The sequence below is a fragment of the Melospiza georgiana genome, chromosome 16 (genome assembly GCF_028018845.1).
Source record: "Melospiza georgiana isolate bMelGeo1 chromosome 16, bMelGeo1.pri, whole genome shotgun sequence".
Taxonomy (NCBI): Eukaryota; Metazoa; Chordata; class Aves; order Passeriformes; family Passerellidae; genus Melospiza; species Melospiza georgiana.
The window spans coordinates 8,414,910-8,429,370 of NC_080445.1; the positions used below are offsets into that span (position 1 = coordinate 8,414,910).

General features: G+C 42.4%; 1 protein-coding gene across 2 annotated transcripts in view; it reads right to left on the reverse strand.

The window, feature by feature from the left end:
• The window catches only part of XYLT1 (xylosyltransferase 1), a 176,959-nt gene that overhangs the window by 61,431 nt on the left and 101,067 nt on the right, over nt 1-14,461 (reverse strand). For both annotated transcript variants that reach the window (XM_058035241.1, XM_058035240.1), the window contains exons 3-4: nt 2,768-2,940; nt 1,973-2,175 (exon numbers count right to left, since the gene is read on the reverse strand). In XM_058035241.1, coding sequence (XP_057891224.1) covers nt 1,973-2,175; nt 2,768-2,940 — 376 coding nt within the window. The remainder of the gene's footprint in view (nt 1-1,972; nt 2,176-2,767; nt 2,941-14,461) is intronic.

Below are 14,461 nucleotides of genomic sequence, written 5' to 3' on the forward strand. Positions count from 1 at the left end.
GGTAACAGTGCTTTGGCAGGAAGGGAAGTGAGCACTTCAGAGCCCGCCTGGCTGCTGAGAGCCCCCGAGAGCCCCTGAGAGCCCCCAGGAAGCCACCACAGAGCTCTGAGAGCCACCAAGAGGCCACCACAGAGCTCTGAGAGCGGCTGCAAGGCACAAGCACGACCTTCCAGAGCTCCCTCTCTGAAGAAACAAGTGCCTGGGATTTCTCCAGCAGAGTTGGAATGACTGCAAGACAGCATGGCACTATCACACAGACCCCATGAACGCTGAACCAGCTGCAGCCTGCCCCACAAGGCCAGTGGTTGCTGATGGCCACGTCTGGAAGGCACTGACCCCATCTGGCCCTGGGGTTTGATTTGCTCCCCAGGGAACTGGGAACAGTTCAGACTGCCCCAGGGCATGGCCTCAGCACTACACAGTGGTTGGGGTGGGCTCAACAGCACAGGAATGCTGGACACACCTGCAGGCACTAGGGTACAACCACACCAGACCTTCAGCACTCTCCTGCAATTTATCCTGTTTAAATCACAGTGCCATCACCTACTTATTCCTTTATGGTCCTGCATTAGTCCACTTTTCAGCATCAATACAGCATTCCTCACCAGGAAAGTGAATAATCAGGAATAACAAGCTAGCTTTTCCCAAAACTCAAGAGATATACAGAAAACTACATACTCTCCTTTATAAGCAAGGTTGATATGTCAAAATTGTTAGTTTTCTCCTTGTTGCACATCAAAAGTGTTTAAATACTATGATTTCTTAATTTAAGTCCCCATGTTCTAATATCAAGGCAGTCTCAAGTAAGTCTTGTGCTCTAATCTTTCTCCCCAAAATGTGTTGCATTTCACTGAGCATCAGCAGTAAAGCCTTTTGTCAGTCCTCACAAAATCCTTCCTAAGGCACAGGCTCAGGGGTTTTGCCATTGTTCACTTCAGTGGCAATTTCTGTCCAAGAGCACCTTCAGGAAGGGATTCAAACTTTGAGGGAGATCTTGGAGAAACCTCACCAGTGGAAGCATATTTCTCTTCCAGGAGTATTAAAACCATCAGGAAATCGCCCAAGAAGGTCACTTCCCCTTTCATTGGTTCATTTCAGCATAGAGGGAAACAGAAGCCACAAGAAATTTATGTTTCCTTCTTCTTAATAGCTCTTACAACCTAAACCTAAAAACAGCTTCAGGACACTTGGGGGTTTTTTGGGTGGCTTTGTTGTTGTTGTTGTTGGGGTTTTTTGTGTTTTTTTTTTTGTTTGGGTTGGGGTTTTTAACAAGCTATCTACTTTTGCACAACATGGCAAACTTACTGAATGTAGCTCTGAGGCCTGGGTGATGTAAATCCAGAAAGAATATAATTTCATTTAAAACCACAAGCCTTATCATGTGATGGGGTGTGAAATTCTTAGCCTGATGCCATCTGAATGAGGATATTCAGGACACGGTTGGTGCTGAAGATATAATTGACTCCTAGCAACTTATTTGTCACTTCCACAGCCATTATCCTCCACAGAAAAAGTACTAAAAGAAGGGAGAGGAGTACCTGAATCTATATTCATACCTTCAACTCTTGCTGAGACATCAAATGACACTGTTAGTTAATCAGAGCCCTGGGAAAGAGGAATCTCTCCATGCCTGGGTTTCATTTGCTGAGCTCCAGCACTTTTGGCTACTTTCCTCATCCTCTCTTGCAGGTACCCCTTTTGTGGGAAATAATGACTAACTGGAGCAGCCTCTCAGTGAAAGTGCCCCCCAGGCAAAGGGGAGACACACAGGGTACAGGCAGGTGGTTGAATACTTGGCTGAATTGTGGCTGTCAGACACCAGCTCACCAACAGGAGTTTTCTGGTGTAAAACAAAAGAAACTGCTCCTCTGCTTCCTGCAGCACAGCACAGACATGTCATTGTTTATCATTGCTTATCTCCACACATCCTTTAGGAACAAAACATGTGCATCCTTAAAAATACTCACTGTACCTGATAGGGTAGTCAGCAGCACTGAGGTTGATGAAGAAATCCCAGGGCCAGTCACTCATCTCCATTAGGTCCTTCATGGTCTGCAGGTAGGTGGTCAGAAGGCTTGCTCCTCCCCAGATGGTGGCCATTCTCCAGGAGGTCACTCTCACGTTTGGGTACTGGCTGGCAAACTGCAGCACTTGCCGGTGCAAGTAATTGGATCGCTTTAAGGAGAGAAGAGTGAGACATTCAAGTTATTCAGTCCAAAATTGTCTCTCCCTCTGTTCACTAAAGGCCTACCCTGCTTCTTGACTCACTGAGTGCTGCCATTGCTTTGCCCTCTATTTCACACAACCTTCTTTTGCTAAATGTGCAGAGAACCAACTACAATAATCACTAACCAGTGTGATTAGCTTTATTCAGCATTTGTCATCATAGATCCCAAAGGGCTTTTGTAAAGGAGGTGACTGCCACCACCTCCCTTTTACAGTGTGTCACTAGCCTACGGCACCTCAGGTCAGCTCTCCATCCTCACTCTGCACCAACTTATCAGTTACTGCTAACTAAATGTACAACAGACAGACAAGGGGAGATACTCATCACAGAGAAGGAGAAATGAAGGCTGTTACATAAATAAGATAACAAGAAAGAAAATTTAAGGGAAAAAAAAAAGGGGCTCCAAACATGTAACAGATGGAGAGACAAAAAGTGACGTGCACTTTATGCAGCAGAGGTAAAGGGAAGATGAAGAAGATGACAAGGATGGGTAGGCTGACAGATGGTGAGACAGGCAATTTATAACCAGTGATATATTACCTTGTCAACATGAATGTAATAAAAATGGTCTTTATGGTAAATAGCCTTAAACATGCGCTGGAGCTGCCGGGAAGCTCTGCCATGAACAACCAAGACAAATGCGATCCTGACTGGGTTGGCTGGCATGTACTCTACGGAGTCCTCATCCCACTGAACATTGTTGTTGGCTTTTCCTGTTCAAAAACAAAACACAGGACATCTCTGAGCGTATCCACAGGGCAGGGTGCAGAGAGCAGTACACATTCCAGCTTGGCTCCCTCTTCAAAGGCCTTTGTAGGGCAGGGTGAGCACTCTGGGGGTGCAGCCCGTGTCCCATCCAGTCTGCACCCCTCTCCTTTGTCCCCACACAGGGCTGTCCTTTCACCCCTTGGGCACCATCCTGAACAAGGCTGCACAAGCACAGACAAGTACCCAGATGTTCATGAGTTGTATCAAGCTCCTCCTGAGTACAGAACCTTCAAAGGAATCCCCTCCAAGTTTGTAATTCGTGCCCAAACTATTCAAACACTGGCAAGGCTGGTGTTCCCTCAGAAGGAAACCCCCTGTTTAGCCAAAGCTGCTTGTTCCCATGGTCAGCACAGCTCTGCTGAGAAGCTGGTGGGACTCTGCTACTGAACAGCTGCTGAGGATTACTGACAGATAGCATTCATTTGTAACAGCAGATGTGCCCTGGAACATTTAAATGCAACCTGCATGTCTTCACTTTTTCATGGAGGAGGGGGGCTCTTCCAATACAATTTAAAATACCTGTTCATTTTTATTTTAACTGAGTAATTTCTGGCCTTCCTTTTCTAAAGCAAACACCACAGTGTGAGGTTCAGACAGGATGTGCAGATAAACTGAAGAGCTGGAGGGACATTTCTAATAAGAAATTTAAAGTGCTTTGGTTTTGGTTTGTGTACCCACTCTGCAATTCAAAAACCAGAACACAATGTAAGAAAAACATAATTTTATCCAAAACACAACATTCATTCTTCAATGAAACAACACCATTCTTCAGTGCTCTGACCTTGTAAGGACCTTTCTCAACAAAAATGATTTAGAAAGAACCTGAAATTTTGAATATTAGCAGACAAGGAAGGAAAGTACCTCCAAGCCAAAAATCTTCCTCCTGCCCAAATTTTCCTCTTGCAATTTTTAACTTTATTATTTTTTAAATGAAAGGAATAGTGTTGCCTTAAAAGATACTTGATGTGAGGCCCCCCTGCCAAGAGGTACAATTTTTGAATTTCTAAGATCTGAGCTGTTACCAGTTTCTGCACTTAGTGCCTTTTGTGATGCCCGTTTCTCCTCCCACCTCCACATCCCCACCACCCCAAGGCTCCTCCTGCAGGCAGTGGAGACATTTGCTCCAGGCAAATGTAGGACAAATTTGAGGCTGTTCTGGGCTCAGTTATCAGACAGCCTGAGTGCAGCTACAAAGCCCACTGCACCTTCCAAAACATCTCCTACACTTATTAAAAACACATGCTTGTGTCTGTTTGATTTGATGTAAGGAACATGAAGGAAGACATTTGCCAAGAGTGAAGTGAGGCTAAGAGAGAGGGAAAGACACTTTTCCCCAGGTTTCTGAAACTGGAAACATGTGTTGGTAAAATGAAACAATACCAAAAGCTTTCTTCTTTTCTAAATGTAATAATTACAAAATAAAGGTTGGACACAGAAAAAAGACCTTTGCCTAATCCTCCTTGGGCATCTCCTCCTTGTTCAAGGCAGTAGTATAAACTTGGAAGAAACAGACCAACTGAATGTTTGCAGAGCACTGTTTAGGTGATCAAACAATGGACAATATGATGTCCTGAATTGTACTGAAATGCCCTTGAGTAATTGAAACACTTTCAGCCATGGGAGAGAGATCCTGCTGCAATGGGAGCAGCACATCCCAGAAGGGAATGGGAATGGTTTCAACATCTCCCACAACTCTCCCTTCAAGCTTCTCCTCAGCAGAGCTTCCCTGGCACACTTCTCCAGGTCAGAGTCTGTTTTTGCCAGGGAAGCTGTACATGTCAGAGGTGTCCCTTGTGCCTAGAAGGGGCTCTCTGCTGACTGTGACAAGGGCTACAAGGCAGCGGCGCCGCTGTCCAGGAGCACACACAGGTCCCCAACAGCACAGAGTCCCAGAGGCTCCCAGCCCCATGGAACACACCCTCCCTGTTCATAGCCCCTCAAGGAACATCTCTGTGCAGTAGTGCTGCTCAAAATTAATGCAACTTTATTGCTCCTTGTTGTATTCAGAAATTAGGAAATTTCCAGCCCCATAAGTCATTCTTAACTTTACACGGGACACAAATAATTTAAATGGTATTTCTTTAAAAAACCCTCCACCAATGGTTCACTAGGACTCAGAGGAGTATTAAAACATTAGAAAGATAGCCTAAATTTAATTTATTCTATAATTTACAGTTTGTTTATTATGGCCATTGGCCTATGCCCAGTTCCACTGTTTTCTCCTGTGCAGCTGATGAGCTTTGCCATGCACGTGCTCAGGGTTTCTGCAGAGTGACAGGGACAGAAAGGGACTGTGAGAGAAAGAAAATGTGCTTGCAAAGAGAACTGACAGGGGAATGAAGGGCAATTGCAATTGCAAAAACAAGCCATTTTTCTTTTAAACTGTTTTCATTTCAAGCTGATGATGTCCCATCAATGAACTCAAATATTTTTAGTGGTTTTCATTACGTTTTTGGATACCTCTCTTTCGAAATCAGTGATTTTCTGCAATGATATGCAGAAGGTGAGGGGAATTTAAAATAGTCATATTGTGGGCCTTTTATTTTAATCTAACTTGCTGTCAATACCCACACTATCATTTATCTAGCAATTACTGAGAACAAAATCCTCTCAAATTTTCACCTGAAATGCCACCTCACTGCATCAGTTTTCTCTAATAAATTCCTGCAGTGACTTATTTTGTTCTCTTCTGTTTTCCTTCTCTAAACATTTTTTTTATGTGCTAGTTTCCTTCCTTCTCTTTTAGATTTAGGATTTTTATACTTGCATTTACCACCTGCATACTATTATGGCTTTTTAAATGTAATCCTATTTGTGGCTGCCTGAAGTTTCACAAAGGAAGAATGCTACACTTTTTCCATCTGTCAGACTACCTGCTACTTTGCTCTGTGCTGTCACTTCCCTGGTTTTAGCTCATGGCTGCTCAGCACCCTCTATTTTGCAACTACTTCACTGATAAAGAACCAGCCTGGTTTGCAAAGAAAATGAAATTGGCAGGAAACATTCAGTTGAGGATCTGCTTACTAAAAAATACAGCAGGACTTCAGACCTGTATGAGCAATGTCAAGACCTGAATAGCTCCAGCTCCTTCATTTCTGTAAAGCTCATGCAGTCCAAGGTCCAGCTCATCATGTCAGTGCCTACATATTGATGAGCTGCCTCAGGTAGGAGCTCATCCTCTCCAGGCTGCTGGGACAGGATACACAGAAAATGCATCAGATAACTTCACTTAACATCCTACCATTCACTAGTGATAAAAATCTAAATGGATTTTAAGAAGCACTTGGACTTGACAGCTACTTGGGTACCTCACTACCCTGCATTCTCCCCATGCACTAAAGCTGAGCCTCAGTGATGATTCCATCTCCTCCCTCAGTCACTTCAGTCCTGCAAAAAGCAGCTGCCAAGATCACCTTGCTCTCACCCAGCAGCTACAGAAGATGCATGGACAGGTCTGCAGCACTCCCTATTCCCAGCCTTCACCACACTTGTCACCTCTCAACATTCCATCATTTGCCCTTCCAAGGAAAATGCGCCAAGCCAACACAGAGAATTCCCAGCTCCTCCTGCACAGGTCACTTGGGGCAGTCTCAGTGGGACTGGAGGTCACTCCATCTCACCAAGAAAGCTTCTCAGAGTGTGAGAGTATTGCCTGTTGAATGAAGTTACCTACATGTTTAGGGAATTCCCTTTTCCTGGGATAATTTACAGAGATCAGTGCTTTATAAACCTTAAAAAAAAAGCCCAGAATGTCAATAGAAAGTAAAACAAAAACCATCAGTGCTTTATAAATCATAATAAAACCCCCACAATGTTAACACAAAGTAAAACAAAACTCATGAAGAATATGATTGATACAGTTCCATATTGGGAGCACAGCTCTACCCTCAAAGTTGCTTTGCACATATGAGTCAGAGTGAATGCAACATCCTCTTGATGGCATTTTGGCACAGGTGAAACAGCCCTGCCCTTGAAGCAGGACTTGTCTCAAGCTTCCTCAAAGTTTGCTGTTTCTTTACACAACGGGAACAGAGGACAGAAGAGCAGCTTCTCACATTGCCTTGCCCCAGAGAAACTGGAACCTCAGCAGAAGGGGAAGTGCACACCCAAGCTCATCTTCCAGCCCTTGTATCCAAGAGCATTTATTGGGCTGCCTCCACTGAAAACAAAACCACAGCACTTTGCTCTGTCACAAACTTACTAAGAAAAGTAAAATCTCCACTTCTGCTTCCTGCTCAAAGCCTGACAGGCCTGACATCAATGTGTTAGCAGGAAAACCAGTACCTGTTTTGAAGACAACAGGAGAATCTCAGCTCTAGTGCAATTTTAGCTTGTATTTTCTATGTCCAGAGAAATCAATACTCTTAATTAAGTGCTTAATCTTCAACTGTTGCAGTATTACTGAATTCCAGAATAATGAAGACAGTGCAATCATTTTCACATTTGTTGTGATGCCACATTCTGCTCAATCATCCTCCAATATAATTCAGAGCCAGCCTGCTGATCTCTTACCTGTCCTGTAATTAATGGGATCACACTTCCCCAGCAGCACAAAGCAATCTTTCAATCTATTTTGTGAGCCATCTTATGTTTTGTAAATCAATCCATCACCTTCTGTTCTCTGTTTGGTATTGTCCTGGCAGTCCAGCAGATTTCCCCTGCCCAGAGATACCTGGATGCTGCTGAGTCCCCCTGAGCAGAGCTCTGTGTGTACCCTGAGCCTTGGTCCATGAATCAGTGGACAGAGGACATTAGCAGAGTTATTGCTGTGCAGTTCAGTAGAGTATTTGCTGCTGTTACATCCATAAATGCAATCAGGAGCCCTGTCATTACAGCAGGACTATGAGCCATAATCACTCCAAAGAGGCAGAGCTCTGTAGTCACTATTTAAACTCCTGAGAGCAGCTCCATTCCCTTCAGTGGGACCATTTCTGCAACAGCCAGCTGAGTGGTAGTTGCTGAACTCAGATTTCCACTCTAAACTCCTTTTCAATTGCTCACAACTCAACAACACAGCAGGTTGAAAATTTCCAGGCTTGGCTTCTATCTAAAAACGTTTTCCATTTTGATTAAAGCACAAACAGGTTTGCCTTGTTCAAATGGTGGCAAGACCAAAAATAAATAAATAAATGCCATGTTTTCATTTAGGACACAAAAATTTTGTATCAGACCTAGTAATAGAAGTAGTTGGAGAGTTACATAAAAACCACAAAAAATGTCACTGAGCAATTCACCAGTGAGCCAGGACCTGATGAGAGAAGTCTTTGTCTGAGGGTTTGATAACAGCAGCATTGCCCTGGGCTGAGCCAGAGCTCCTGCTGGAGCTAAGCCCCAGTGTCCATCTCAGCAAGGGCATCTCTTGCCATCAGGCTCAAGGGGGAAGGTCTGACTTGCTCCAGTGAGGACACCCTGCACAGGAGAGGTGACTTCTGAAGCACAGTGTGTGTTAATTGTACTTAGGTGAAGACAATTTTTCCGATGCCAGCACCTAGAAAACTTTCTTTAGCAACATTGGCCCCACCTTTGACATGCCAATTTTCACTTCCAGTCTAAGAAATTATTCACTTGTTTCCATGGTGGTCCTGGAAATCTTCAGTCATGGAGATCTTCATGTCAAAGAAAAGACTGCAGGTGAGCACTGATTACATATATCCATTTTAAATTATTACAATTATGTATATGTGAAATGCCCACTGGTCTCTGGTCTGCTCACTGTGCAGAAGATTCCTCTGGTCAATAAGATCTCTGCCATAAAGTGGAATGAGCACCTTGTGTGCCCACTGAGCCCATCCACTGCCCAGGCCAGTGAGGGGCTCTAGCTAAGCAAACCAAGCTCCTGAAGGAGAGAATTGCCATGACTGGTCACAGGTGTAGCTTCTCCTTGTGGGTTTTAACTTAGCAAAGTAGGAGAGGTCACATCAGTTGAGATGATCATCTGCAGAACCCCAGGCATGGGGATTAGAGAGGGATGGTTATGATTACAGAATGAAGCATTGCTAGTTGTGTTCTGTAGATTTCCTTAAAACTGCTGTTAACTGTACTTTTTATCTCTAAGTTAGCATTGAGCACTTTGGAAAAAATTTCAGAAATCCTGCTGCTACTGAGGAGTGTATGTTCCATTTTTTTGCAGTAATGTTTTATGTCAACAACCCTGTTTTACAACTTTTCAGACTCAGACTCTATCAAAAATTACAGGAACTATTTATGATCCTCTGTAACTTCATATGATCAAGTAACCCATAAGCAAGAAATCAGTGCAAGGCAGGAGGGAAGCAGTGAGACATAATTTAGAAGCACTCAGTGGCTACTGCATTTAACATTAAAGAGACAGATTTCAGTAATGTTCTTTCCATGCTAAGAAGAAGCCCTGCCTTGGAACAAAGGAGCTGCTGATGTGGGCATTTTGTGTCTTCTTTAATCATTTCAGAGGGTGACAGCATAAACTTAGGGCAGTCAGAGGAGAAGAGTCACTGCCTCACAGATGGAAATTCCCTTCATGAGATCACTGGGAGATCCTCTACAGTGAGTTTGGGAGCTGATGAGCAGTTCTGCATCCCTGAAAAATTTATATAAAAAGGGAAACTCACTGCAATTACAGATGTGGGTTCAGTTCTGCTGTCCATGAACAGAAAAATAAAAGGCATGAAAGAAGAAAGGTAGAAAGATAGAGAATACATGTAGAACTGTTTCATATTCACAGCAGGATTATTAGATGATGATTTTTTCTATTTTATTCTAAGGGGAAAAAAACCTAAAGATATTTTTCAGTTTGGGAATTTAAAAGAAACCACTTCCACCCCAGGTTTGTCATCCTCCTGTTACAGTTGTGTAACATTTGTGCTGCATGCAGCATTTCCAAGACTCACTTAAGAACCCATTGGAGCAGACATCATCCATTACACAAATCCAGACAACAACATGCACCAGAAAATTTGGTGAATGTGGGGTTTTTTTTCACATGATTTGCAGAATTCATTGTAAATGAAGAAATATAAAAACCTTGAGAACAAGGACAGATATTTTTTCTATCACAAACCTGCAAAAGCAGTTGGGTAACACAGAACTGTTCAAAATCAACCTTCAGGGTCCATGTATCTGTGCAGCAGCAGCACACTCATATTCACTAAATATCCAGCAAAAGCAAGCAGCATTTGGTTTGAAGCAGCCTACCATATTTCAAACAAAAAATTTGTTCTATCTTGCAGTCAGTATTGAATCATTACTGAAACCATTTTTATGATTTGCAAATGACCAAGTAATTATCAGATTCCACTATACTGCACTTGCAATACACGCTAAACTTAATTTACTACAATACTTATCTAGGCAGGCCAATCATCTCTGTAACAAGCTTGCTTTTCTGACTATCCTAATTATGGAAATGCTAGCATTCCTGGGAGACAAATCTCAATTATTTGTAGTTTTGCTGGAGTGTGTTAGTCAAGCATTTTCTCCCTATTCCTACCGACTGCCATGAATAAATAACACTCAAAAGCAACAGTAAATTAATTAATGTTGAATTAGAATGAATCTTGTAATAATAGTGTTTATCATATCAATTAACAGCCAATTAGCACATCGTGATCAGTGTTATTAGGGTGAATACAAAATGCCTTTTAAATGAGCATCAGGCTATTTTTACGATATCCAGTGACATTACTGGACTTCAGAGATGTAAAGCAGATCCAAGAGCAGCCACAAGGATTCTGTGGTCAGGAACTGCAGGGACAGGACAAGGAGCAATGGGTACAAACTGAAAGAAGGGAAATTTGGGTTGGATATTAGGAGGGAATTCTTTACCATGAGGGTGGTGACATACTTGAACAAGTTTGCTCAGGGAAACTGTGGATACCCCAACCCTGGAAGTGTTCAAGGCCAGGTTGGATAAGGCCTTGAGCAATGTGGTCTAGTGGAACTATGGCAGGATGATCTTTAAGGTTCCTTCAACCCAAACCATTCTTTAACTCTGTGATTTGACATTAGAGAGGTAACACCCTTGGAAACCACAAAAAAGAGGAAGACCACTATTTACAGCTGCCTCTGTCACACAGCCTTAGAAAGAAATTCAAATAAAAGAGATTTTCAAGCTTGGCTCTCAGGACAAACCCACAGCCCATTCCCAGCTCAGAGTCAGAACTTGTGGAGCAGCTCCTGAGTGCACCAGTTCCATGACAATACACCCAAGATAAAAGGGAGAACAGCAGTCCTGTATTTTTTGGCTAACACATCAGGTGTGAGAGTTTTCCCACCATGTGGAGCCACCCTCCTCTGACAGAAAGCTCACTGCAGGAGGAGACAATTGTGCTCCAAGAGCTGACTTGTGCTTGTTAGGAGGGGAAAGGTTACAGAAGGCAAGAAGTGAAAGGATTGAAATGCAGCATGTGTTTAGTTATCTTATCCACCACTGGTTGTTGCTAAGGATGCTCCCATCAACAGCCCCAAACTGATGAGAACAGGAATTTGTCATACAAGAGAAGTCACCACTCCCAAGAAAACTGATGACACAAAGCCAGACTGAAACATTTATAAAACCTCATTCACAGTTTGCATTTTCTGAACAATCAACTACTGATTGAGGTGGCCTGAATTCCACTCCAGGGGCTGCCAGCCCTCCTGCTGCAGATGGATCACATCCCAACTGGAACACCAGTGACAGCCTCACCACCCTTCACGCCAAAACCAACAATGGGCCTTGGAGTCAGCTCTTCTCTGAAGAACCTCACTCCCTTCCCTCCAAAAAGCCTTTAGATATCTTGTGCAGGACAAGAAGAAAATGCAGAAAATGCCCTTATTTCAGTTCAGACTTTCTCTTCTGCCTAAAATCATCAGGAAGTTTAAGCCTTCAAGGAACAGAAACTTCAAAGTCAATCAGTTACTATGGAACAACCAACATAACAAATACTAAGCAAAACAGCAACAGAAGTATATCAAGGCTTATAGTTCAAATTAGCATTTGAAACAGCCTCTGCTGATTGGAGTGTCTGTTCCAGTGTGTTTGGAGACTGGCACGCCGTAACCTTTACACCATCTCTTCCTCTCATGCTCACAGCAAGAATAATCAATAAGGAGTGAAAACACAAGCAATTACACACATCTCTACTTCACATAACCTCCCAGGAGATATTATGTACTGCTGAGACTACCAAGAAATGAATAGGTAGATAAAAGCATGTTTGTTACCTGCCTGATCAATGTTTTCCCTTTCTGTTTTACTGTGCTGTCATCTTTCAAGTCCTGTGTAAAGTATCTCTTCTCCCAAATAACCTCAAGAAATTAACATTTAATCATTACAATCAGCTGGTGTAAGGCCAGGACCAAGTGAATTTATACCATATGAGTATCTGGTCTGCTAACTCAAAGTTAATCCTCCCTTTGAGATTCCATTACATCTGTCTTTTATTTTTTGAATGTAGAATTGGAAGGACAGAGTCTGCCTTTATTCTCTGTTCAAGATAATTATGAACATAGTGTTGGAAGCAGACCCAAAAAGTAAAGACTTTCACATGTATTTTATATAGCTAGTTTAAAAAGGTCAAGTTAGGTACTGAGAATAAAGGCTGCGCTAGCAGAAACAAAAATCACCCCTCATTCCTGTTCCCTGTGCCAACATGGTGCAAAATGGGAAAGTTTAGCCTCATGTTTTAGCTGGCACTTGCAGTGTGAGTGAAATTAATGGGAATTTCACAGCACAGTCAAAAGAGAGAGAAAAGATAAATGGCACAGGTCTGTGCAGATTCCCTGCAAAGCTGTCAGGATCTGCTTCTCCTGCATCCCTTTGAGTTACACTTTACCAGTTTCAAAGACTAAGCACTGCTAAGAATCTCACACTGTGGCAATAAAAGATGTGTCAGATATCAGATTCATGTATGTGTAGGTACAATAAATACATATATGCCTTGAGTTTGTATACACTGGCAGATTAGCTCAGAAACAGAGGGAACTGAAGCATTTAAAGTAAAACAGCACATCTAAAAAACAAGCTTCCCCCAGAAACAAGTGCAGTTTCTCCACTCAGTATACATTTTTCAGCATAACTGATTTTTTGACACATAACTGTTGTCAAATATCCATTATGTCAGAGGACACTGGCAAGCAATGGTTTTGTCAAATGACCCAAAGTACTTCTCATTTGCCCATGTGAAAAGTAACACATGAATTATTTTATAATTGATCAGCTTTTGTGCTTCCAGACAGCATCTGTACTCCTTGCTACCATGTGTACTACATAAAGGGTTATTGTGGAATGGGAATAATTTTACTCAACAGAGAAGGAAAAAAGGACCAATCTTCTCTGAGTGTATTGCTTGCCAGACAGAGGAACACAACTTAATTATATTGTGACACTTCCACCAGCAAATAGATTCTACTGTAAGCAATTAACACTAGTTCCTTCAGCAGACTTCAAAAATGTAATTGTATGGTGTGCTCAGTTACAATAGCATCTGATTAATAAATGACACTGCACTACTTGAGCTAGATTTTAGCATATACAGACAGGTTGAAACACAAAACAGATGGATGTTAATTCTTACACAGGCGACCCTTACACCCCAAAATTGTTCATTAATATGGAAAATGTTAAGGACATAAATATTCACATTTTCATAAAAAAAAAAAAAAAGCAGCAGTGACGATGAGTACTCTGGATCTGACTAAAAGGGAGTTTTGGTCTGTGCAGTGCATATAACAGCCCATGTCTCTCCTCCTGGAGATGGGTGAGGTAGGGCTGGGCTCTCCTTCCTGGCTGGAACGCTTTCCAGAAGCTGCTTCTGATCAAGAGGGATTAGTAAAGATGGTTTAAGAAAGAAAAAAAAAAAAACCATCGGGCATTAATCCTCTAAACATTTCATAGCCAACATATCTTTAACACAATCCCTCTAATCCAATTAGGGTGCCTTGAAAATCATATCTGGAATTGCATGGTTCATTGTGACGGGCTCTGTGCGAGTGAAACGTGCACTGAGCAGGAGCTGCTGAACACCTGCTCTGCTCCAGAGCCCCAGCCCAGCTGCAGCTGCACCAAACCCGAGCCCTGACACATCTGGCAGGGTCAGCACTTCAACACTCACCCCTCTGAAACAGCAGGGAAAACAGCTCTCAATACAAAGCCTTTGCCAGCAAGGAACAAATTAGAATGAATTAACTGAGCTTGATTTTTTAAATGTTCTCATGGAAGTTGTTTGGACTGGTGTTCATGAGGATGGATATTCACACTTAAAGTGATGGGCAAAGGATAGAACAAAACAGCAGAGTCTTGTTGCTAAAATAAAGGACTTGCACTGCACTACTCTATCACAGAATAAAAGGATCTCATTAACATACCAGTAGAGGAAAACAAAGGGAAAAATCAAATTGCCAGCATCAGAAAATGTTCAACAAAAGCAACATAAAGTGATTTTTCTGTATTTCAATTGACATTACAGTTTTGTTAAAAAAATCCAATGTGCAGAAAACATCACTTTATTG